At 46.0% G+C, this 25,149-nt stretch overlaps 1 protein-coding gene across 3 annotated transcripts; it reads left to right on the plus strand.

Moving 5' to 3' along the window:
* The first annotated feature begins 776 nt into the window (after window positions 1-776).
* Window positions 777-24,014, plus strand: LOC101163277 (voltage-dependent L-type calcium channel subunit beta-3). Of its 3 annotated transcripts, XM_004079518.4 has the most exons (14): window positions 3,589-4,305; window positions 9,213-9,278; window positions 11,140-11,262; window positions 11,350-11,489; window positions 12,392-12,453; window positions 12,540-12,565; window positions 13,279-13,359; window positions 13,450-13,508; window positions 13,602-13,711; window positions 16,545-16,553; window positions 17,452-17,603; window positions 17,701-17,796; window positions 18,851-19,024; window positions 21,206-24,014. In XM_004079518.4, the coding sequence occupies exons 1-14, from the start codon at window positions 4,288-4,290 to the stop codon at window positions 22,028-22,030; spliced, it is 1,941 nt and encodes a 646-aa protein (XP_004079566.1). In that variant the 5' UTR covers window positions 3,589-4,287; the 3' UTR covers window positions 22,031-24,014. The 3 variants fall into 3 exon arrangements, with proteins under 3 accessions (XP_023821118.1, XP_004079566.1, XP_020566890.1); XM_023965350.1 differs by lacking the exons at window positions 3,589-4,305; window positions 16,545-16,553 and adding an exon at window positions 777-860; XM_020711231.2 differs by lacking the exon at window positions 16,545-16,553.
* Window positions 24,015-25,149: the final 1,135 nt, after the last annotated feature.

Raw genomic sequence — 25,149 nt, forward strand, 5'->3', positions numbered from 1 at the left:
AGCAGATCCGCTCAGAGCGGCTGATGAAAACGAAGATGAGGAGGCAGATGGAGGGAGGAGATGAAGAGATGGAGGGAGGAGGGAGGGGGGAGGAAGGAGGAGCTGAGAGGCTGGAGGCACATTTGAATTCAGGTTGTGCGTCTCCTGCGCTAGCTGAATGTTACCGGCTTTAGCATGGCAACAGGGGGGGGGGGGGGGTGTCTTTGGCTGCATCCCCCCCCGCCCCCCTCCACACACACACACACAGCCACCACAGGACTGAAGGGGGGACTCAGGTAAGCCGGGGCTGAAGAGGGAGAGCGTCCGCTCGGACAGCAGGAGACTCAGACCTGATTTCTGTGCGTGAAGACAAAAGGATTCCAGCTGAAGTTCAGGAGGAGGGGGAGGAGGGGGGGGTGGATATGAAGTGATGCCCTGACTGGACGGAGCGGCACCGACACCCCGAGGATGACATGACGGTTCGGGTCAGTGAAACGGTTTGTGTGTCCGGCTGGAGAGGACAGCCGTCCGCTGCAGGATGATCCACCTGAGCGGGACCGGTGCTGCATCGACCCGACCTCTGCGCAGACGGGAATGGTTCTGAGACGTCAGGATCACCTGGACCCAGGGGGGCGGGGGGGTCCTCACCCTCCTCTTTACGCCCCCCACCACGTCAAGGTGGCTTCCTCCATCCTCTACCTGTTGAGCATGTGATCAGGTGGACCACCTGTGCCACAAAGGAACATCTTTGAGTGACTCTAACCCCCCCCCCCCCCCCCCCACCGGAAGCTCAACCCCCCCCCCCCCTCCTCTCTCTGTAACTGGATGTCTTGATGTTTTGCTGTGGGCTGGGACACTGGCGGAGAGAGCAGCCAACCTACGTAAGTGAATCTGCCATCATCTGAAGCTCCGTAGCTTCAGGGCGTACGGGTGGATGTGGAGCTTCTGCCCCCCCCGCCCACATCCACCCCCCCATATGTGGAGAAGGTGCATCAGAACCGTCTCCACATATGACATGTGATAGCTTTGTGGTCCTCCAGCAGATTTGGAGGAATTGTGGAATGAAACTTTAGGAGAAGTTGTAGTCGTGACTTTTCCTACGAGAGTCTAAGAACCAGAGCTGTAATTCAGCGGCTTCCTTTCTTTTGCTACTTTATAAATGTTTGAAAACCAAACGTGTTCCTTTATTTTTTTATCGATTTGAAGACAGAAAAATCAAACATTAAGAAACTGTTTGTCACTGAGACCCAGAAGAGATCGACAGGGCCAACCTCAAAATGGATGGATTGAACTTTATCGACAAGAAGGAAGAGAAACGTAGAGAAAGAACTGGATCACCCAAAGCTCCCACCTGCTGACAGGTGAGGGGCGGGGTTTACTGCTCCATGTTTTGTAAATGTAAGAAAAATGGTTCCAGGACATCAGCCGTTGTTCTCATAGTTTTTTTAGTTGAACTTATTCAAGTCATAAAATGACCAGATGCTGCAGTAAAAGTAGGTGGAGCCACATCCAACGTTCCAAACGTTTAGTTTGTAGCCCGCTTTCAAGTGGTAGGGGTTTGTGGGGGGGGCCGCTCTGAATGGTCAGGTCCCGGCCCGGTATGGGGTGTTATGGGAGGGGTCCTCAGACCGCCTCAGAGGGAGGAGCTTCGGTTCTCCTCACTGCTTTTATGTCCCATCAGAGATGGGGGTCCTGCAGATGTTCCTCCTCATGTCCCCCCCCCCTCCCTCACTTCCCTCCTTTCCGTCTCCAGGAAGAGCATCATCTTCACGCCATTCTTCAAATCAGACATGAGCTGAAAAAAAGGGGGGGGACCAGGTGGAGCCCGGCCTGTGGGTCTTTTATTTCTGTTTCTTTGACTCACATTTTTTTCTCCATTTTGATGCAACGAAACTTTACCCCCCCCTCCCCCCTCTGCAGACGTTTGTTGCTGCATTTAGAAAAATCGCTGAAATGTGGAAAAAACCAGCTTTTATCTGTAAAGCTACATCTATTTTAGCTGAAACATCAGAACCGAGCCGTCTCGGTCAGGTGCAGCCTCTTCCCGTGAGGACGCAGCATCAGGACCGAGCGGGAGGTCACGCTCTGGAGCCGCCGCCACGCCCGCCTCGGTTTATCACACACTCACATAAAAATGGTCATAAGCAGCTTAAAGACAGACGTTTTTTTATGAATGTGTGAGTGCACATGGCGGAGGATTGTGGCGATGTGTTCTTAAAGGAACAGTTGCACTTTGTATTTGGAGCTGATGAACTGTAGAATTTCATTTAGGACTTTAACATGTGATGCTGCTAAAATCAAGGAAACACATTTTATGTGTTTATTTTTGTAGACAATTCTAAGATATTAGATTTCTCTGCACACTGCAGACACGTTCGACAATTTACCCGCCTAAAGCTCATGAAAACGGACATCTGTGGGGTTTGGATGACATTAACGTCACATTGAAAGGTCGTCTCTCCTCACCTCCTCATCCCTTCGGCAAACTGCACGGCCCATTTGGAAACCGTTACCGGTGGAGAGCTGGCTGGCCGAACGGCATCTGCTGCCAGAAACCAGAGGAGGGCCGTGTGCCGGCCTCCGCTGCTCCTGTTCCAGCGTTTCCTTGGAGTTTGTGTCCTTTTATGTTCAGCAGGGCGGTAAACAAAAGGACAACATGAAGGCGGCTTTTCTGACTGGAAGGGAGGCGTTTTATCTCTGATCCAACTTAACTGGATCACAGAGTCTCACAGGAATGTTGGTCATTAGCTGCATTTGAGCTGCGGCTCCATAGAAGTCCAAATGAATTCTGGGAGCCGAAAGGTCACACGCTGGCTGACTTTGAACCTGATTTGGTTTTCGTTGGTCTGGTTTTTGACGCCATATGTTGGCTCCTCTGCTGCTGCCTGTGGCTGCAGCTCTGAGGGACATAGAGTTACATGTGACAAATAGCAGCTTTTTTGTTGGTTTATCTCCATAGCAACTATTCTATTTTTTGGTGGTCTGGGGGTAGCAAACAGGTCGATGTCCTTTTTAAAAAAATCACCAAAAGTAAACTCCTGGATTTCCTTGGCAACTGAGTTTTTTTGTTAACCACACCCAGTCCTAATATGGTCATATCCTGTCATATCTATTTGTTCAGCTTTAGCCAAATATTTGTCAGATCAGTTGTCACAATATTCTGGTGAAAAGAAAAAAAGTGAGCAACAGGGGAACGCCACTCTGGTGATTGATGGAAACCCCCTTGGAGGGGTTTACATTTATAGAAGGTACTAAATTAGAAGGTAGAAATTTCAAGATGGTGGCCTCTTAAAGAGGTCAAAGGTCAAGGAAACTTTGGTTGTGGTTGTAGGCTGACCTGTGTGTGTGTGTGAAGTTTTGTGAAGAACAAAAAACAAAAGTTTTCTTTTCCCAAACTGTGTGGAAATGAGAAAATTGCCTGATGTCTTTGCAACAAAATGACCACCAAGCTGTTGGTCTTTTGGCCATCCCATAATAATTTTAAAACTCCCTTTGCATATCCCCAAAGGATTGGTTTCATACCAACCCTTCCTATTTTGGTTTCTTCCGCTGTGAAAGAGTCTTATTTGCGAAATTCACTGCTGTCTGAAAGAATTATTTATTCAGAAAACGTGGAAAAAACTTCTTTATAGCCTTCATTAAGAGTTCAGCGTCCTTTTCTGGAACATCCCATCATGCAGGCTGACACCAGCGCGCACTCCAGCGCTGACATTCAGATCCAGAAAATCTCCCGCCCTCTGGATGATGAATGCCATGTTTCCCTGCAGTTCTGCGCAGTACATCACGCGCGCGAACGCGCTCGTGTTCCGCTCGTCCCGTCTCTCCTGGAGGCCACACACGTTGCTATCTGGGCTGGAAGTTGTTTAGATTCATCCAACCTGTCAGACCTCACAGGCTGTGAGGATGGAGTCTGTCTGAGGGATGGAGACCTCCTTGGTGTGTCTGCGCCTGAGGTCAGAGCGGGAGATGCGCAGCGCAACATGCGCCGCGCAGAGATATAAGCCTTTAATACCTTCAGGACCCAGGAGAAGGGAACAGCCCTCCGCGCACGCTCCACTGGAAACACGAGCGGCGCGCTGACTTGACCGGGACACCTCACTTTTACGCAGAAAACTGCGCGTAAAACTGGACTCTTTTTGTCTCTTTTTCCCTTTCCATCTATCTGTGTAACTGGACTCTCCACCTGTCACTTCTACTAGCGCAGGTCACATGGCACACCTGCGCACGTCTCCGTCACTGGAACCGAGTGAACGGTAACGTTGACCGTTTAGTTAACGCGTGGTGTGAACGAGTGGATCTTCAACCACCATGCCGCCTAAAAAGAAGGTAAAAAAAACCAAATTCTCCAGCTTTTCGTGTGCGTGACCGCGTCCCCGTGAGTGTGTGTAGGCATGACCGGAAGCGCAAGGGAATGCACCATCTGTTGCGCCGCGCGTTAATCCGTGAGTGATGAGGCCTTTCCAAATCACTGCGCGCGCAGAGCAAACTGGTATCACGCCGTGTGTCCAGCAGAAGAAGGAGCCGCAGATCGTTGTTGTTGTTGCGTAACTTGTCTGAGTCAGATGGGATGAAACTACAATGTTTTTCTCACACGGAGGATTTTGCGTGATTTTACAGCCTCTCGCAGCAGAAACTCCACCTGTTTGTTGGATTTACTTCACGCAAAGCTTCCCTTTCTTTGGAGAAAAAACATTTGAATAATATCTATTCATTAAACCCAGAAAGTCAAAAGCATTCCTTTTATTTTAGTTTAAACTAAATAGTTTCAGACATCATATTGCATTTTTAGAAATATATGTTCAGTAACTCTGTTGTCTTATAACAAACTTCCCAAAGGTTCAATCTTTCATGCAGTAAAAAAAAAATCTACAAATATTTTTCCACTGAAAAGTGTCTTTAAAGCTTTTTAAACTCATCATTTTTAAAGGTGGAAGAATGGGATGATGGGGAAGACAGCTGCTGTAACAAAAACAAAACCGCTAGAAGAGAAAAAGACAAATCTCTAAAGTTCACGTTTTCACTCCAGTGGGAAGTTTCTCCACTGAAAGCTAATAAAACTCCTTCTCTGTGACCAGAAGGTCAAAGCATCTCCAGGCTGCTTCATGCACCCAAATGTTGTTTTTATAACTGATCATTTCAGACGCCTTGAAAGTCTCATAGAATGTTAATAATCTGGGAGTGGGGGGGTTCCACAGCTTTATGATTGTTCACTGCAGATTTCTGGAATTGGACTCCAAGTCATCAGGAGAGACTTTTGGCCACACGAGTGACTATAAGTCAAATGACGGTTTGTTTTCTGTCTGGTTCCTGAACAGGAAGTTGTTTCCACTCTCAGCCTGCCGTCACGCGGTTTGTGGTTCTGTTGGACTCTTCAGAATCAGTGACAGAAAAAAAAAAGATCTTCCATCCACCTTGACCAGGTTTACATGCTGCTTCAATGTTCTCATCATATCTGGAATAACATGCTTTCTGGTCAAAATGGCGGAACAAAGTCCCCTTTTTGGGGCGTGACATGGTACATGCCATTTTTATCTAATACAATGCTACGAGTGAAAAAGCCCAACGTCTATTTTTTCAGTTTAAATTCCCACTCCAATCATCTTTTGATCTGTTTCCAAAGTGTTCCCTGTGGTCTTTTAATGATGATGCTGTTTTTAGCCAAAGCCTGTGGCGTTTTCTAGGACTTAGTTTCTGCAGAGCGGCAGGAGTTCAGCAGAAATTCAGCTTTGATTTGAGGGTGGGACCGTTGGTGCAGAGCAACTCCGACCCCTTCCCCTCCCCATCGAGGAGAGCTCTCTGTTTACACACTCTCATGCTAGCTTACAGCCCCAAGCTAACATTAGCCGTGCAACGAAAACAGCAGCAACATCAGATCCATCCATCCGTCCAGTTCTGATCCAGATTCCAGCTCAGACCAGGAAAACAAAGACTTTCATGGATGTGTTTGTCTGCAGGAGGATGATCAGAAAGGGGCGGAGCAGGGAGCCTGTGGCCCCGCCCAGCGTGTTTTCTATGATCTTTTTCAAACAACATTTTGTCATCTGCTGACACAAGGATTTGAATTTAAAAAAAGCCTGAAAAATGCTTTTTCAACCTTATCGTCAGAAAAATACCCCAAGAACATGATTTAAAAAACCAAAATAGAATTTTCCTCTGAACTGGCCTTTAAAGAATTCGCCCTCCAGCCGATGGCGTTTCCTGAAGGTGTCATCAGAAAGTTCCTCTCTGTTTTTTTTCTTCTTACTTTGAGCTCCTGTCTTCAGTCCTCTGGCGGATCTGGACGTGTTTTCATATAATCAGCTGCTCTTAACCCTTTCGGGGTCAAACTAACACTTAGACCTTTAACCTTTGACGAAGTCAAATAAACACTTCATCCAAGGAAAAGTTACGACAGCTGCTGAGAAATGGAAATACAAAGAGACTTGAACCATCAACCTTCCTTTGTGTGTCACAAATTTACATCCAGAACACGTTTTGGAGAATAAACATAACTTAGTGTCAGTTCCAGCTCATTAAAGAAAAGAAAAAGTGGATCCGGATGACCGAGGAAGACTTTGGCCCTTCATCACGCCATCATCAAGTGAAAGAAGAACGTTTGATTCTCTGACAGAAACTTCGTGGTCACTTTTACGCCGTGTTCCTCTGGTTGGAAGGCAGCAGAGTGATGGCGTCAACGTTCTCCTGGTCGACTGAGTGGACAGCTAAACCACTGAGACACCGAAGATGCCTTTGGGATCCGGATGTGACAAAGGAAACTTGACCGTGACGGTTTCTGATCGGCGCCGTGAGCTTCTGTCACCAGAGCCGGCCTCTTCTGAAGATCTACGGCGGCGGCGTTCTCGTCTCCTCGCCTCCTTCTCCATCGCCGTTCATGTGGACGGCATCTGTTAGGAGGAAAAATCTTCCTGCTTCATTCTGACAGGCTTCAGCAGAACCTCGGTCGTGCTTTTATTCTGGAGGTTGTGGGTTCAAACCCCAAACCTTTCTGTCTTTTGTGTTCGTAACGATTTTGCGTTGAGGAGGATCCAACGTTCAGACGGTAGACAGAAACCAGGGGGGGTGGGCTTCTGGAGAAAATCCTTCTGGGATTCGCCACAGGTGATGAAGGCCGCTTCCTCTTGGTCTGTCGTGGGTCACACGCGTGCACGTTGATCTGTGCACGTCTGTCCGGCTGCGCGTTCTGCAGCAGTCGCGGCTGCATGCGACGGCTCTGCAGGTCTGTAAATCCTGCATGGACGCATTCATAATCTGCTTAGCTGGAGACAATCACGGCAGCGAGGAAGAGGAGGGTGGAGGGAAGGACTTTGACGGACAGTTTTCTTTATTCCCAGCGGAATATTCCATTCTCCGTTCTCCGGATTCCGGTTGGAGCTGAGAACAAATCCCTCCGTCACCAAAACGGACATTCCCATCAGAAGTGTTGTTAGATGAAAACACGTTAGAAACCCAAACTGTGCAAACGTTGAGAAGATTTTCTGCACAAACGTCTCATTGTGGTTGTTGGATCCATAGTTTCTCCTGTAAATGTTGCTCAAAGGCAGTGGTGATGTTTGAGGCCTCCTTCAGCTCCAGGAGGTTTAAATCTGATCTGAAGAGAGCAGACGGTCAGGAAGTTCTGGAAAAGTCCAATTCCAGCTTGGTTGATTCTTTGGAGACTTCAGAGATGATGGTTCGATCCCAGCAGAACCGTTGACCTTAGATGACCTCCGTCTTTGTCCTTTGTGGTTTTCATGCCGTGAGTCCTCATCAAGAAACGCTGATTTTTAAACCACTTTACTGAAGGGACAGTGGACAGCGCCCCCCTCTGACAGCCTGATGTGTGTCCTTAGTTTTTTTTGGACTGCAAACGTTTGGACTCATTGACAAAATTGAAAGTTAAATTTATTCGTATTAAATATGAATTCTTGTTTGGTTCACTGATCAACATTTGAAAACCAAACGGCTTCTTTCAGCGACACGATTGTCATTCAGAGAAAGAATCACATCAACGCTGTTCTTCAGAAACAAACAGAACCGGAAAGTTAAGAGTTCCCAGTTTTTAAATGTTTCCCGTTTTAAAAATAATAAAATAATGCAGGTTCTGCATTAAAGGAAGAAATGACTCATCTGCTGCATGATTTAATAATTTAGCAGCGGGGGCGTCTTGCACTTTTGCCCGGACGCTTTTTGGCCGATAGGAGGGACGGGTGGTGGGCAAACAGATGTCTGCAAGAGAAAGTGGTAAACAAATGTTTACCTGCAGCAGACAGGAGTAAACAAATGTTTACCTGCAGCAGACAGGAGTAAACAAATGTTTACCTGCAGAAGACAGAAGTAAACAAATGTTTACCTGCAGCAGACAGGAGTAAACAAATGTTTACCTGCAGAAGACAGAAGTAAACAAATGTTTACCTGCAGCAGACAGGAGTAAACAAATGTTTACCTGCAGAAGACAGAAGTAAACAAATGTTTACCTGCAGAAGACAGAAGTAAACAAATGTTTACCTGCAGCAGACAGGAGTAAACAAATGTTTACCTGCAGAAGACAGAAGTAAACAAATGTTTATCTGCAGCAGACAGAAGTAAACAAATGTTTACCTGCAGCGTCCCGGATAAGGCACAGGTTCACCCATTAGCATGTCTATGAAGGGACATTGGGGGTCTCTGAGCCCCCCAGGTAGGATCTGCTGCTGACGTTTGGAGGCAAAAGGAGGAAATATTTTCTTCTTTGGACAGAAATGGAAGCAGAAATTTAAAACAGGATTTTTTTAGAGCAGGGGTGTTCAAACCTTTTGACTGGTGGGCAAACAAAGGGTCCTAAAATGTATCAGAAGGGCCGGACCAGGAGCTGATCAGTGCAGTGTTTTGGTAATCTACCATCTACCATGGCGGAAACATTTGGAAAAACAAAAATGTAGAGAAATGCTGCGTTCAGGTGGTCTTGGAATGATTGGAAAAATGGTTACCGAGTCAGAAATCCCAAGAACTTAAAAAAAAAAAATACTACATGAATGCAGAATAATTTTCTGCACTCAAACAAAGTTCAATACTTTATCAGTACACCAGAAAAGAAAATGTTAATAAGGGTTATCAATATAATTTATAACAGCTTGGCGGGCCGCAGTTCCCCCCCCCCCCCCCCCCCCCCCCCCCCGATTTAGAGGCTTGAGGTTTGTGAGCAGATTTAATAGAACTTCAGACTTTATTTTGCTTTCCTGTTTGACTTAGCGTTGTGTGTTGATGTTCCTCTGCAGGGAGAGCACAAGGACACGGATGTGGTGGAGGAGAGAAACGCTCAGGTGCAGCTGGAGAAGGCCAAGGTACTTTCTGCTCCTCCCACAGGAGGACGCCATCGTGGAGCGTCACTCATTAAGAGGACTGGACACAGGATCCCCTCCGATCGTCCACACAGGACAGTAGAGAGCGCTGTAAATGCAGAAGAGATGCAGTCCAGGCTTTTCCAACGGTGGCTGCGTCGCCTCGCAGAAACGCCCCCACCTTTAAAGGGCACAATAACCGAGAGGGGGGGACGCCCAGTTTAGCTTAGTCTGTTTAGTTTAGTTTATGTTTATTATAAAAATATAATGTATATAAAAATATTAAAAAAAACTCTAAAGTTAAAATGAGTTCAAAGTGAGAGTGAGGATGTAAACTTTAGAGAACAGGTGTGTCTGTTCACCTGCATCCGTGTTTCAGCTGATCCACAAACATGACTTTTTCACTGAGCCTTTAGCCCATGTTCACACTAAAAATCAGGGAGGGGCTTCTTCTTCTTCTTTTTCTTGGTGTGAAGTGTCAGAGCGGTTCAAACCTGGTGAATCTTCCTCCAGGCTTTTTCTTTCACATCTTCATTCCGATGAATGGCAGACTTGGTTCCATAGAATTCCAGTTGGACACAAACCGCATAACATCATTTCTGACACACAAAATTGTTCATGTCTGTCAGTAAAACTGTGTTTTCTATGATTGGGTGTTTTCTGAAGCTGCAGAGTTTCTGAACAAACTGAAATATTTTTCAGTGTTTGTTAAACCTGCAGATGTTCAGGAGGAAAAACATCTCTGGATGTTGCAGATAAAAACGGCCTCCGTCCAAGGTTTCCACATCGGCAGATCTCTGTTGATGGATTCACTTGAATTGGGAATCGAACCCCCGCAGAGTTAATGAGCCCCGCTGGTGCTTTGTAATCAAGGACACGGACTCATGCGGGCTGTCCTCTGGTGACCCCCACAGCATGAGCTTTTCACAGTGGAGTAATTAGGAGCAGCATCGGCGCACCGCTGACGTTTGGCTCTGACCGGATTAAAGCTCCAACAGGTATTTAGAGGAATTAAACCCACGGCAGACATTTTCATCTGCCACTCAGGGAACTGAAGCCATGACAGTCGTGTGGACCCACACGGACCCCTCCTGTCGGCTCAGGAGGTTTGTGCAGAAACTGCTGTGGATCCTTTTCTCAAAGAAATCCCACCGGAGGACGAGGAGAGGAGACTCTGTGGAGTTTCATGGAGTTAAACGGCGTCACAAATCTATATCTGAAGTTTTTTCTGGTTCCTTTTTTTCTGCAAAGTGCTGCCATTTTTATGGGAAGGTTATTACAATATTAAATGTTTCTGATGATTTATTCCAGTGAGCCTGCAGGTTTTTCTGACGAAGTTCAGACTCACAGAAGACGTAAGTCAGTCTGAGTTCAAATCTCCTGATATTTTAGGATGAAAAGCTGCTTTAAAAGTAGAAAGTGTCTCTGAAGGAGACACTAACGCTCCTGTTCTGTCATCAGCACTTCTAAGCAAAGACAGATTCAATCTTTTATTACAGATTAAACACATTTTATGTGTCTTGGGTAAAAACTGTCAGCAAAAGGACAATAAATCCATTTGACATTTCTGTTGAACTGACTTTTCTGAATTGGACTGAATTTGTCTGCTGTGTTTGAAGGAACGTCTTAAATGCAGATCTGGACATATGAGGATTGATATTAGGACAGTAGAACCAGAACTGTGTCCTTCCGTCAGACGGAGACACATTTGTCTCCTGCATTTACCACAGAGATGGTTTGTGAGGTGGCATCTCTTCAGATGTCACCTCTGGGGCAGAAGAAGGGATTTCTTCCCCTGAGCGTCATAAATCTCCACAGGGGAAGTTCCATAGCCTTAACGTCTGTGTCTCCTCTGTGTGTTTAGTACAAGCCTGTTGCTTTTGCGATACGTTGCAACTTCTCGTACACGCCGGCAGACGACGACAACGTCCCTGTGCCGGGCAAGGCCGTGACCTTCGAGGCGCGAGACTTCCTGCACGTCAAAGAGGTTCCGGACGAACAAGCGACTTCACCACCATGAAGAATGTGACGCCACGTCTCTTCAGTTGAACCATTTCTCCTCTGAACGGTGCAGAAATTCAACACTGAATGGTGGATCGGCCGGCCGGTGAAGGAAGACAGCGTTGTGGGCTTCGTCCCCAGTCCGGTCAACCTGGAAACCATCCTCATCAGGAGAGAAGTGCAAGCACGGAAAGCCGCCAAGGCCTTAGCCAGGTATGAAGGTCGGCGCCAGGTCAGCTTCTGGTTCCATCAGACTCCCCAAAGTCCCAGATTCATCTTCAAAGGTCAGAGAGCAGCTGTTCTGTGGAATATGATGGTTTATCTGTCAGGCCTGAAGGCCAGATTAGAATCTGGGATTAGCAGTTGAATCAGTCATCTACCAACAAGAGGGAACTTCAACCAACAAAGTTCTGTTCAGCACCAAAGAGGTGTCAGTGTTTAATGCATTAGATAAAAAAAATTGAATTATTGTTGCCATTTAAGTTTATGGAACCAATGCTTATGCAACATTTTTGTTGTATTGTATTTGAATATTTTGTTTTTAATAAGAAAGTGACTCTGCACATGAATGAACAATAACGGATGTAAATATGCCAGATTTTTAGCCGTCGGCTACTTTCCCTCCACAGTCCTCTGGCAGGTCCATGTTGTTGAAGACATAAAACAGATTTTAAGAAGAAAAAACAACAGATAAGAATGTAAAAGGTTAAAGACACAAAACCACAACATGAGACCAAACCAAAGAGAACATTTTAGGTTCAGATTCCTGGTCACATTTGAGATTTCCGACACTTTCAATTGTGTTTTAGAGACGACAAAACTCTCTCGTCTGTCCATCTATGTGTGGGAGTGTTTCATGAAGAGCTGAAACTGAACTGAATCCATCAGCCAATCAGAAGAGGCGGCTCTGTCTGAACCTCCTGATTCCTTTGATCTAGTCTTCAGCGGTCCCAGTGGTCTTTTTTATGATGATGATGATGCCGTTTTTAGCCAAAAGCCAAGAACCTGTCGTTTTCTAGGACATAGTTTCTGCAGAGCGGCAGGAGAAAAACTCCCCTTTGACGATGAAGAGGGATGAAATCTGTGTGCTGACTCAGCGAATGTTGTCCTTTCAGCAAAGCCGCATCTCAAACTACTCAGGACATGAACTCTAAGAAGTACACGCCCCCCTCACAAGGTCAGTCCATGTGTGAACCCTCTGAGTTACCACGGTGACGGCACTGCCTTACTCTTGTGTTTCTGTGTGTGTGTGTGCTCGCGCAGCCAATCAGCAGGTGAAGAAGAAGCCGGTAAGCAGCAGAAATCTCCCTTTTTTAACATGTTTTCATGTTCTTCATGCATGTTTCTTTGTGTCACACATTCAGAGGACTTTAGACGTGTTTTCTGCAGGGGCGAGACGGGGGGTACGGGGAGGGGGGGTAGCATGTACATGTGACCGTTGTCTGCTCAGAAGCATTTGGGAGGTCAAGGTGTTTGTTTCAATATTTGGATTTCCAAAACATCCGGAGCCATTTTTCGCGTTTTTCTTTAACACCAAATAACAGAGAGATCAGAAGTTTTGTTGGTTTATTGATCGTTTTTGATGACTGACAGACACATGATGGGGGATGATGGTCTACCAGGCGGCGTGAGCGGTAAAGTATGTTCATGTATGACATCATCACGATATAAATCAATGTTGAATCAATTCTTAGTACTTCAATCTAGTTTTTTTTAGCATTTAAATCGTTTTTCACAAGAAGAAAACTATTTGATATGGGGGAGGGGGGGAGGTTGTCATGGAAGCAGCTACAGAGCCCCCGCTGACCTCGCCCTGCAGCAGAGAAGGAAAGTGGTTCTGGCGTTTAGACCGGCGGCATACTATAGAACGTTCAGGCTATGTGACCGGAACTCCTGATCCGTTTTTAGTGCAGCCAATCAGAATCCAGTACTGAAGCCGATGGTACAGCTGTGTGTTATCAAACATACGTGTTCCTCGTGTGATGCTGGGTGGTGTCTGCAGGGGGAGCAGGTGGCCATGTATGACGTTGTGCCTACAATGCGTCCTGTGATTCTGATGGGACCATCCCTGAAGGGCTTGGATGTACGTTTCCCGCCATCTTTATATTGGACAAAGAAAAACTCTAATTGATGAGCTTTTTGGTCCAAAATCCTGACTTTTTTTCTTCTTCAGGTTACAGACATGATGCAGAAAGCTCTGTTTGACTTCTTAAAGCACAGATTTGAAGGCAGGTAAGTTCTCTGGTGCTTTGCCACATATTTGAATCAACCGTCTGTGTATACCCGCACTCTGCAACAACTCCTGCCATTTCATTTGTTCTCCAGAATAACCATAACCCGGGTCACGGCGGACATCTCCCTGGCGAAACGGTCCATCCTCAACAACCCTGGGAAGAAGGCCTTAATGGACCGGTCCAACACCCGCTCCAACTTAGGTTGGTCTGCCTTGATGCCCTCCTCTGGCCTCATGATGGTTGTTGGAGCTGTTTTTGGTGACCAGAAGTTTTTGATGGCTTAAAAGAAATCCCAATCTGAAGACTGTGTTTCCTCTGAGGGAAAAGCGATCCATTTAAAAACCTTAATTAGATTAAAAGTAGATTCACCGACGCAAACATAGAATCAATTATTCACATTTGGACGAGTGGGACAAGTGTTTCTTACCTCCACATGCATCATGACAGTTTGTTCTCACAGGTATTTAATGAAAACTATTGTAGTCACAGAAGAAACATCAAAAGGTTTTAGATAATAGATACATGTTTTGTGCTAAATCATAGATTAAACCTTTTTCTCCAGCCAAAAAACTGAGGTTTTCTGATGTGTGAAGCCCACCCACCACAAACCAGCTCACACCACTATTCAGGAAAACAGAAAAAAAGCCAGGATCCTGTTTTCTATTATTTTTCACAGCAGTGTCCTCCTAAAGCCTTAGTGACATGAACCCATACGGGGGGCCGTGGTACGGTGACATGAACCCATACGGGGGGCCGTGGTACGGTGACATGAACCCATACGGGGGGCCGTGGTACGGTGACATGAACCCATACGGGGGGGCGTGTTACGGTGACATGAACCCGTACGGGGGGCCGTGGTGAGGTAACATGAACCCATACGGGGGGGGGGGGGGGTGTTACGGTGACATAAACCCATACGGGGGGGGGGGGGTGTTACGGTGACATAAACCCATACGGGGGGCCGTGTTACGGTGACATGAACCCATACGGGGGGGGGCGTGTTACGGTGACATGAACCCGTACGGGGGGCCGTGGTACGGTGACATGAACCCATACGGGGCGCCGTGGTACGGTGACATGAACCCATACGGGGGGCCGTGTTACGGTGACATGAACCCATACGGGGGGGGCGTGTTACGGTGACATGAACCCGTACGGGGGGCCGTGGTACGGTGACATGAACCCATACGGTGGGCCGTGTTACGGTGACATGAACCCATACGGGGGGGGCAGTGTTACGGTGACATGAACCCGTACGGGGGGCCGTGGTGAGGTAACATGAAGCCATACGGGGGGGCCGTGTTACGGTGACATGAACCCATACGGGGGGGGCGTGTTACGGTGACATGAACCCGTACGGGGGGCCGTGGTACGGTGACATGAACCCATACGGTGGGCCGTGTTACGGTGACATGAACCCATACGGGGGGGGCAGTGTTACGGTGACATGAACCCGTACGGGGGGCCGTGGTGAGGTAACATGAAGCCATACGGGGGGGCCGTGTTACGGTGACATGAACCCATACGGGGGGGGCGTGTTACGGTGACATGAACCCATACGGTGGGCCGTGTTACGGTGACATGAACCCATACGGGGGGGGCCGTGTTACGGTGACACGAACCCATACAGGGGCCGTGGTACGGTGACATGAACCCATACGGGGGGGGGGGGGGGGGGTGTTACGGTGACATAAACCCATACGGGGGGGGGGGTGTTACGGTGACATAAACCCATACGGGGGGGCGTGTTACGGTGACATGAACCCGTACGGGGGGCCGTGGTGAGGTAACATGAAGCCATACGAGGGCCGTGTTACGGTGACATGAACCCATACGGGGGCCGTGTTACGGTGACACGAACCCATACAGGGGCCGTGGTACGGTGACATGAACCCATACGGGGGGCCGTGGTACGGTGACATGAACCCATACGGGGGGGGGGGGGGGTTACGGTGACATGAACCCATACGGGGGCGTGTTACCGGTGACATGAACCCATACGGGGGCGTGTTACCGGTGACATGAACCCATACGGGGGGCCGTGGTACGGTGACATGAACCCATACGGGGGGCCGTGGTACGGTGACATGAACCCATACGGGGGGGGTGTTAGGGTGACACGAACCCATACGGGGGGCGTGTTACGGTGACACGAACCCATACTAGGGCCGTGTTACGTTGACATGAACCCATACGGGGTTCATGTTTTCATGAATTAAGATCATTTTTTACAGGACAGAAAAAAAAAACATTTTCTCCAAAACAAGGTTCTTTTTACTTTCTGAAGATTCCATTTTTGCAGTGTAAGGGGGGAGCTCAGGTGTGTCTTGAGACTCGTGTGGACACCTGTGCGCATAATTACCTGGATTCTTGATGTGTATGTGCTGAGTGTATCATGAAGTATTTGTAAGGATAATGGGACTCATGGCGTACGAGTGATGCTGCCGTACGGCGTCCTTACGCCACGCTTTAGTCGTTAGTGAGGTGGGAATTCTTAGTGACTGTGCACAAACGCTGCACGCACGGGGTGTGCACGTGATCCGCCAGTGGCCATAGGCCGCCGTTGGACGTCCACTCAAACCACCCTCTGATTGTATCACCTACTACCCCGTGTTGCATCCGTGTTCACTACGACCCGTCACCCGCAGGATGCCTGCAGGAACATGTGCATGAGTGTTTGCTCTCACTGAGCGGTCTATGACTCTCAGTTCCCCACAGGTCTGACCATCCCCCCCCCCACAGACACCTGTGAGGTCAGTTATGACTAAGGGTCAACCCGGCCGACCCCACACCACCAGAAACCTTCACACCCATTCAGAGACTTTTAAATGCAGGAAAGCAGAAACCATCAAACACTTGTCTGATTGCCTCTCACCCTTTTGTTTCTCTACATTTTCTTTGACTTGGTTCTCTCCCCCATTCTACTTCTTTATTGCTGCCACTTCATTAGAGGAGTAAATATTCGGTTTCAGGCAGAAAGGAGACAATTTACTTGGTTTCTTTCTCTTACTCTTGTCTCTCTCTTTGCTCTCAGATTCTGCTGGTACGTATCACAGCTGCTAGTTCTTGTGCTCCTCACAGATGCTCCTCCCTCCTGTTCTGATCTCCCTAAGCCCCGCCCTGATTCTAAACTCTCGTTCTACTCGTTAGCGGCAGATGTGGCGACCCCTAAAGGCAGCAGCCCAACAGCAAAGACAAAGACTTCCATCCTAGATAGTTTGTGAATATTGGAGTTTTGTGCGGCGTCTGTAGTTGTAGTCCGTTCAAACAAAGTCATGTGACATAAAAAGAGTTGTGAAGGCAAACAGATTTGTATTATTTTTATGTCACATGTTTTTTCCAAATGTTTAGCACTTTCAGCTTTTTCCAGCTGTGACTTTTGGTCCTTCAAATCCTTGAACTTTTCCAGATATTCCAGGATTTCCAGGATTTTTGCCTCCATTGAAAAACATGGAGAATCCTTGGTGCAGAAGCTCGCTGGTTTGATACCAAGCTCAGGCATTTTTCATGAACATCTTTTTTGTTATTGTGCTGTTTTTACTTTATTTATGGTCAACTTTGTTCATTTCTTTATTTATTTATTTAGTTTTTGCCATTTATTCCCCTTTAAATTTAATTTTCATTCAGCCATGTAGCATCAACCCTGCATTTTCTTCTGGAAACGCAGCTCCTTCTAGTTACTTTTATACTTAAGACTTTCCTAAAGATCAAACTAAAATTGACTTAAGGTTAAGAACCAATTCACTTACTTAAAAAACAATACAATAAAACACTTGTAGCAGTATTTTGAAAATGTGTAAAAATTTAAAAGCAATAGAACCTGATAGCAAATACAACCTGACGGTCTGATGATAACAAGTGTTAGTTCTGGTGAAATGCAGCAGCTGGTTCTCCATGTTTCCCTCAGACTGACAATATCCTGGTTCTGTCTGCTGTTGCAGCTCAGATCCAGGGGGAGGTGGAGCGCATCTTCGAGCTGGCCCGCAGCCTTCAGCTGGTTGTTCTGGACGCCGACACCGTCAACCATCCTCTGCAGGTGTCAAAGACCTCTCTGGCTCCAATCCTGGTCTACGTGAAGATTTCTTCACCCAAAGTAGGCTTGAAAAGCAACATCTGAGTGTGTTGGTAAAACTGGAAGTTATCTGTGTTTTCTTTTTCTTGGTGACTTTTTATTTTTTCTTGCTGCAAAGGTTTTGACGAGATTGATCAAGACCAGAGGAAAGTCTCAGACCAAACATCTGAATGTTCAGCTGGTGGCTGCAGATAAACTCGCCCAGTGTCCAAGTGTGAGTGCCATCTAGTGGAAAATATTGGAACTGCAGCACTATCAATCAGATAGATAGATAGATAGATAGATAGATAGATAGATAGATAGATAGATAGATAGATAGATAGATAGATAGATAGATAGATAGATAAAACTAGCTTTTTTCGAGTAAACATGAAGAAAAAATAAGAAGTTTTAGGAATCAAATCTTAAATGTACTGATTGTCATTTTTACAAGTAAAACATTTGCAAATTGAACTTTGATATGTTTGTTAAAAACAAGTCTGTATTCGTCGTTCTTTGTACTTTGTACATTAAGAAGTCTTATATCAAGCATGTTTAGAACTTAGATATATACCTTTATATGATAAAAACCTTTGCAGACGTTGCTCATCCAGTTATCCCATAATGCTAGGGGTGTAACAATAATTCTGTCTGAGGCGAGATGTTGATACCATTATAAAATCATTTCAAAGGACCTAAACTGATTTTACTGATCTTGAAAAATATAATCTGGATGGAGGTACAGTAGGTTTATGTGACTATAAGGTAAAAACGATTAACCACAGCGGACAACACACGTGATGTCATGAACACGGATCAGTCCATCATTCCAGTCCAATGTGTGGACAGACTTTGAATAAAGTCATGTGACCATCCAGTGTCTAGAATGTTCTAAGAATGTTCCCTTTGGATTCTTTGGATGTGGAAAAACAACAGTGGTGAACTTTAGGAAACTAACATGTGAATGGATTTGACATTCATTCTAGTTTAATGGTTTGTTTGGACACAGATTTCAATTAACTTGATGATCTGGAAGAAATCCAAGAATCTGGAAAACTGTTCAGTAGCAGGAATTTCTGTCTGAGTCTCACTGCTGGAAGTTTGGATGAAGAGGATCTGGATCCATTTAGGGCAGAGGATCAGATCGTTCTAAATGAACTAGAAATCAAACATGAATCCTATCGTCAGCCAAAAACTGTGATATGAATGGAATTGTTCAAATGAATCGTTACTCCCCAACATAAAGCAGTTGTGTTTTCCTCATACGATAATGTTTCCATTTCCTGTAGGAAATGTTTGACGTGATCTTAGATGAGAACCAGCTGTCAGACGCCTGTGAGCACATCGCTGACTACCTGGAGTCCTACTGGAGAGCTACCCACCCGCCTGAGATGGAGCCCGCCAACGCCATGGTCGCCCAGCTGGCTGAGAACACGCTGCCCACCAGCCCCACAGCCATCCCGGTGCATGCACACGCCGACACGTAGCTGCAGAGCAGGCCTGCAGACGTCACCTCACCTCATTCCACTCCTGTCATTTGACGTCTTAGCTTTGGTGATGTTTGATCTACATCTGTGTTTGTTTCCACTGACACATCTAACACTTTCATTGCATGTCTGTTCGTCCCTCAACCCCTGCCCAGTTAAAGAAGAAGTGAGATAGGCCCACAGCCGGTGAGTGAAAATCTGCAGCAGCATGGTTTCAGGATCTGGAGCTGAAAGGGACTTCTGTGTCTGTTTACAGTAAAACAGAGACATAGGATCCTGCAGTAATCATTTGAATGATTTCAAAAGCATTTTTTAACATTTCAGGAGAACACTTTTACTTTTTAAATAAACAGTTTCAGTATTTACAAGTACAATACATAGACAAATGTCAGTTTAAAATAAATGCCACATATTCTGTGAAATAAAACTGTTTAAAGTTGGAGTTATATTCAATATACACTTCGAGTAATGACAGTGAGCTTCTTTAAAGTCTCACATCTTGTGATCTAAGTAAAGTAAATAATAAGTAAATGTCATTTCTATAGCACCTTTCACAGACAGAAGTCACTAGGTGCTTCACAGGTTAAAATAGGGCTGGACAAAAATGACGGGACCCATAACTTAATATTTTGTTCCACAGCCTTTTGAGGCAATCACTGCAATGAAACGGTTTCTGTATTTGTCAATGAGCCTTCTGCACCTCTCCACAGGTATTTTGGCCCCCTCCTCATGAGCAAACTGCTCCAGTTGTCTCAGGTTTGACGGGTTTCTTCTCTAAATGGCATGTTTCAGCTCCTTCCACTGATGTTCAATGGGATTCAGATCTGGGCTCATAGAAGGCCACTTCAGAATAGTCCAACGCTTTTCTATGAGCCATTCTTGGGGTTTTTGGCTGTGTGTTTTGGATGGTTGTCCTGTTGGAAGACCCATGACCTGAGACTGAGACCAAGCTTTCTGACACTAGGCAGCACATTTCTACCCAGAATGCCTTGATAATCTGGAGATTTCATTTGACCTTCACAACTTCAAGACCCCCTGTGACAGATGCATCAAAGCAGCCCCAAAACAGAACTGAGCCTCCTCCATGTTTCACAGTAGGGACAGTGTTCTTTTGGTTGGATGCTTCATTCTTGAGTCTACCAACATAGAGCTGATGTTTCTTACCAAAAAGCTCCAGTTTTGTCTCGTCTGTCCAAAGGACATTTTCCCAGAAGCTTTGTGGCTTGTCAACATGCATTTTTGCAAATTCCAGTCTGGCTTTTTGATGATTTCCTTTCAACAGTGGTGTCCTCCTTGGTCGTCTCCCATGAAGTCCACTCTGGCTCAAACAACCATGTATGGTGCGATCTGACACTGATGTACCTTGATCTAGGAGGTCACCTTTAATGTCTTTGGAGGTTGTTCTGGGCTCTACAGTTTCAACTATCCATCTCCTCAATTTGTCATCAATTTTCCTCTTCCGGCGTTCATGGATCTAATTTTCTGCAGGTTGATGATTAGCAAGGGGCGGAGCTTATTTTCTACATCACAAATACAATCTGTTTCAAACTGCACTTTTGCATTCTGAATTAAAAAAAAACTCAGAAATGCAGTTTTTATCTTAATCTTAATCTTAATTTTTCTTTGTCTATCATCAGAAAAATGCCACAAGAACATGTTAAAACACAATTTATATGGGAGTGGGTCTTTAATGATCAAACCAGGTGTTTGATCATTTCCATTCAGATGTCACGTCAGACAATCCTCTGTCTCCATTTTCATCTTCATCTCTGCTTAATGTCTTATTTATGTCTGTAAATCCTACAGCGTTGGTTTGTCTTCCTGGAACTCTTACTTCTGCGAGTGAAATCGTTTGCTTGTTCTTAGTTTGTGCTTCAGTTTTAGCTGGTTAGCATCAGATTCCAGGTTAACCCTTTTAGTCCCCTAAGAATCTGACAGTTTATCTAAGTTGTGAGATTCTGTTCTTCCATTTTATAACCTTTCTAATCAGGTTAGTTTTTTGTCACAGATCTCGTTGACCTGTAAACATGTTCATGCTTGAATCTGAACCAAAAGTTGGTTTTGTGTTTGGAAATCCCATTCAAATGTGAATTAATTAGGTTAAAAGTGCGTGAGTGACCCTTTCACTGAGATGACTCTGCCTCTTTTCTGCACCAGGATGAACAGAAGAGTAAAAAGGACCCCGCCCCCAAGAGGAAAGGTTCCCGTGACAACCACCCCGACAAGGAGCCAACAGCAGCCGCTGCTCAGGAGCAGAAAGCTGACGAAGGCCAAACTCAGGACGAAGAGGAGCAGATGGTGAGGACTGAACCAAAAAAGCCCCAGCACAGCCACCACCACCACCACCGCCGGCGGACGGATCACCACAGCCAGTGCAACCAAACCTCCGGCGCCGGGGACACGCGGTCGGGCAGAGACCTGAGCCACAGAGGGACATGCAGGCCCCCGCCTGAGGAAAAGGAGGAAGAGGAAGAGGAGGAGGAGGTGGAGACCGTGGTGAATAAGAAAGAGCCCCACTATAACCACGGGGGTCACAACCACCACCACCACCACAACAGCCATCACCACCGCCACCAGCATCACGACAGGGACGAGTACGAGCACAACGAGCAGAACCGCAGGCAACGGCACCAGCAGCACATTTCACCGCGGAATCACCTCACAGACCGCTATCCCGCACACAACGCACAGCACCACAAAGCACATCACCACATCACACAGCACCACAACGTACAGCACCTCAACGCACAGCACCACAACGTACAGCACCTCAACGCACAGCACCACAACGTACAGCACCTCAACGCACAGCACCACAACACACAGCACCACCACGCACAGCACCACCACGCACAGCACCACAACGCACAGCACCACAACCACCACCTCCACAGCAGGGACCGCGAGAGAGACGGACGCAATGACAGACGGCACGCCGGAGATGGCCAACAGTGGCGCGCTGGTTCCTACGTACACCAGTGACCCGAGGTTTTTCATGGGTCGCGTACGGTGGCCCTGAAGGACAAATCACACCAACAAATCACTCAACGCAAAGATCACAACGACAGCTAGAAAAACACCCAACAAAAAATAAAACAACAGGACAGTCTGAAAATCTAAATAAAATTCCAGAAGCCAAAATGTAAAAAGAAAAAATGTAGAAAACAAATATGAAATGTCAAGAAAGGAAAAGGTAGTTATTATGGGATATCACTGACTAGGTGAGGATGTTAATGTTTTGAAGAAGAGGGACAGCAAAAGGAGGTTTAGCCTGAACTGTGGTGGAATTCACCAAATGTTTGCAGTGGGCGTGGCCAGAAGCTTGAAGACATATCTTCTGTCGGAAGATGTCGCTGTGCCAAATAACTTCCTGTTCAAAAGGTTAACAAGCATCATCATACAGTTAGTCCATCCATCCATCCATTCATCCTCTTCCGCTTATCCGGGACAGGCTCAGTCCAAGCAAAGGTGCCCAGACTTCCCTCTTCCGGCCACTTCCTCCATCCTCTAAATATGGAGGAGCAGCAGCTCTTCTGAGTTTTCTCCGGGTGACAGAGCTCCTCCCCCTTTCTCTAAGGGAGCGCTCAGCCGCCCTATGGAGTAAGCTCATTTCAGCAGCTGGTTCTTTGGGTCATGATCCAGAGCTCTTGACCATAGGTGAGAATTGGAACGAAGATCAACCGGTAAATGGAAAGCTTTGCTCAGCTCTCTCTTCACCACAACGGACCGATCCAGCGACCACATAACGACGGACGCTGCTCCGATCGGCATATCAATCTCGCGCTCAGATCTTCCCTCACTTGTGAAAAATACCAAGATACTTACAGTCTTCCAAAAAGGGGAGGAGCTCTGCACCCACCCAGAGAAGACAAACTGTCAAGAATCCAGCCAAGAACTCTGGCCTCAGACTGGGTGGTGCTGACCGTCATCCCAGTCACCTCACACTTAGCCCCAACTGCCCCAATGCATGCTGGAGGTCCTGGTCCAATGAAGCTTATAGAGAAAAACATCATCTGCAAAGAACCGAGAGGAAATCATGGTTGCTTTTTAACTGCCGTTATGATCTTTAATATGTTTTTACGTCAAGTGATTAGTTGATGTGATTTGCACTTCAGGGCCACCGTAGTCGGAAAACTCTTTCACACGGTTGGTTTTATCAAACATGTGAGAGCAGATCTGTGGAGGATTTTTTCTTTCTTTCTGTCTGCTGCACATTTACACGCCTTCCCTCTTTTTCTTTTCTTTTTTTTGGTGTAACAAAACAAAACCTTTTGTCATTTTCTCTCATGTGTGCATTTCTGCAGAAACGGACTGCAAATGAGATCCAGAACAAAAACAATATGGTTTATGATATCCCAAACTAAATTTAGATTGTCCTTTATAAAATTCCTTTAGTTTTAGCTCCTTAGTCTGTAGGCCCAAGTGCAATTATTATTACAAATACTATTGTTACTATAAAGAAAAACCTTCAATGAATATCAAAATCAGTGTTTTTGGATGCCACAGAGATGTTCTGTTTGTTCAAAATCTCCAAAAACTGAGGCTACATTTGTGGATCTGTGCAGGTTTTCATCCATAATTACCTCTGACTGTGCAAGTTTCCACTGTTGGATCTTGAAACCTGAAAAAAACTTTTGTATGGGTTCAAGGTGTACCCCACCCCACTTAAATCTGACTCTGCATGTTGGCCATCCTGCACTTGATCCGATGAGAGCATGAATGATGCCGTAATGCTGGAGACTCTATGCATCTTCCTCGGAACCTTCTTTAAACTCACCATCTCTATGCATTTGTAAATATTCATAACTGCCTTGAGTAAATGAAAGCAGGAAAGTGGGTGGACCAATGTGTGTGATTGCTTTCTTTTTAGCAAGAAAGAAATCTATCTTTTATGATTTGCTTTGATTGTTTTCTAAAGAACACGGATGTTTACCAAAATTAAAGAAACAATGATGACAACAAAAAATTCTAAAAGGTTTTATTTTCAGTATAATAAAAAAATCTTTTTGTGTTTTTTTTCTGTTCAAGATGGTCATAAATGAAGCAGAGTCTTGCATTAAATGGTTTGTTGGAAATTAGCTACATATGGCGTGAAGGGTTTATGGCATACACTCATATTTTTGGTAGTAGACGCTTGTCTTCCAGTGAGGACCCACAGAACTGACTGGAAGTCGCTGAGGCGTTTTCCTGCATCCCTGTTGCAGCTCCAGGCAGACAGGAGTGGATGCATCCGGATGATTGATACCTGGTAAAATGGCGTATACTTATATAGCGCCTTTCTTCCTACAAGGACAAAGCGCTTTACAGTCACAGACCCATTCACCCAGTCACACACACAGTCACACACTGGTGGTCGCTCCGCTGCCAAACACAGGCGCCCGCCTACCACCAGAGGCAAGGTGGGGTTCAGTGTCTTGCCCAAGGACACTTCGACTCATGGGCGTGCAAGGCGGGAATCGAACCTGCAACCTTACGATCATGGGACGACCGCCCTACCGCTGCACCACGGCCGCCCAACTGTTTACCTGTTTAAAGCCAGCAGATCAGACAGACAGTGTTGATAATTACATTACATGCGTTCCAAATTATTATGCATATCGTATTTTAGTGTCAAAAAGATTATTTTGATTATTTTTTTTCTTAATTAATCTTATGGAATGTATTGTATCTCGGGGCTCTTTGGATCAATCCCATCAATCTAAGACACCTGTGATAATTGGGTTGCCAGGTGAGCTCAGTTCAAGGATAAATGACTACAGAAGGACGCTCCACATTTTTAAGCGCTATTAGAAAGAAAAAAGGATTTCTGCTGCTGAAAAACCTGAAATAGTTCAATGCCTTGGACAAGGTAAGAAAACTTTGGGAATTTCACAAGAAATTCAGCGTGATCATCGTACTATTCAGAGATTTGTGGCTGGTTCCGCGCACACACGGGTTTGTGCAGATAAAGGCAGAATGAAGAAGGTTTCTGCAGCAGACAAACACATCGGATTAAGAGGGCAGCTGCTGAAATGCCATTACAAAGCAGCAAGCATATGTTTGAAGCTGCTGGTGTCTCTGGAGTCCCACCAACATCAAGGTGTGGGATCCTCCAGAGGCTT

This window comes from Oryzias latipes, chromosome 17 (assembly GCF_002234675.1).
Source record: "Oryzias latipes chromosome 17, ASM223467v1".
Classification (NCBI taxonomy): Eukaryota; Metazoa; Chordata; class Actinopteri; order Beloniformes; family Adrianichthyidae; genus Oryzias; species Oryzias latipes.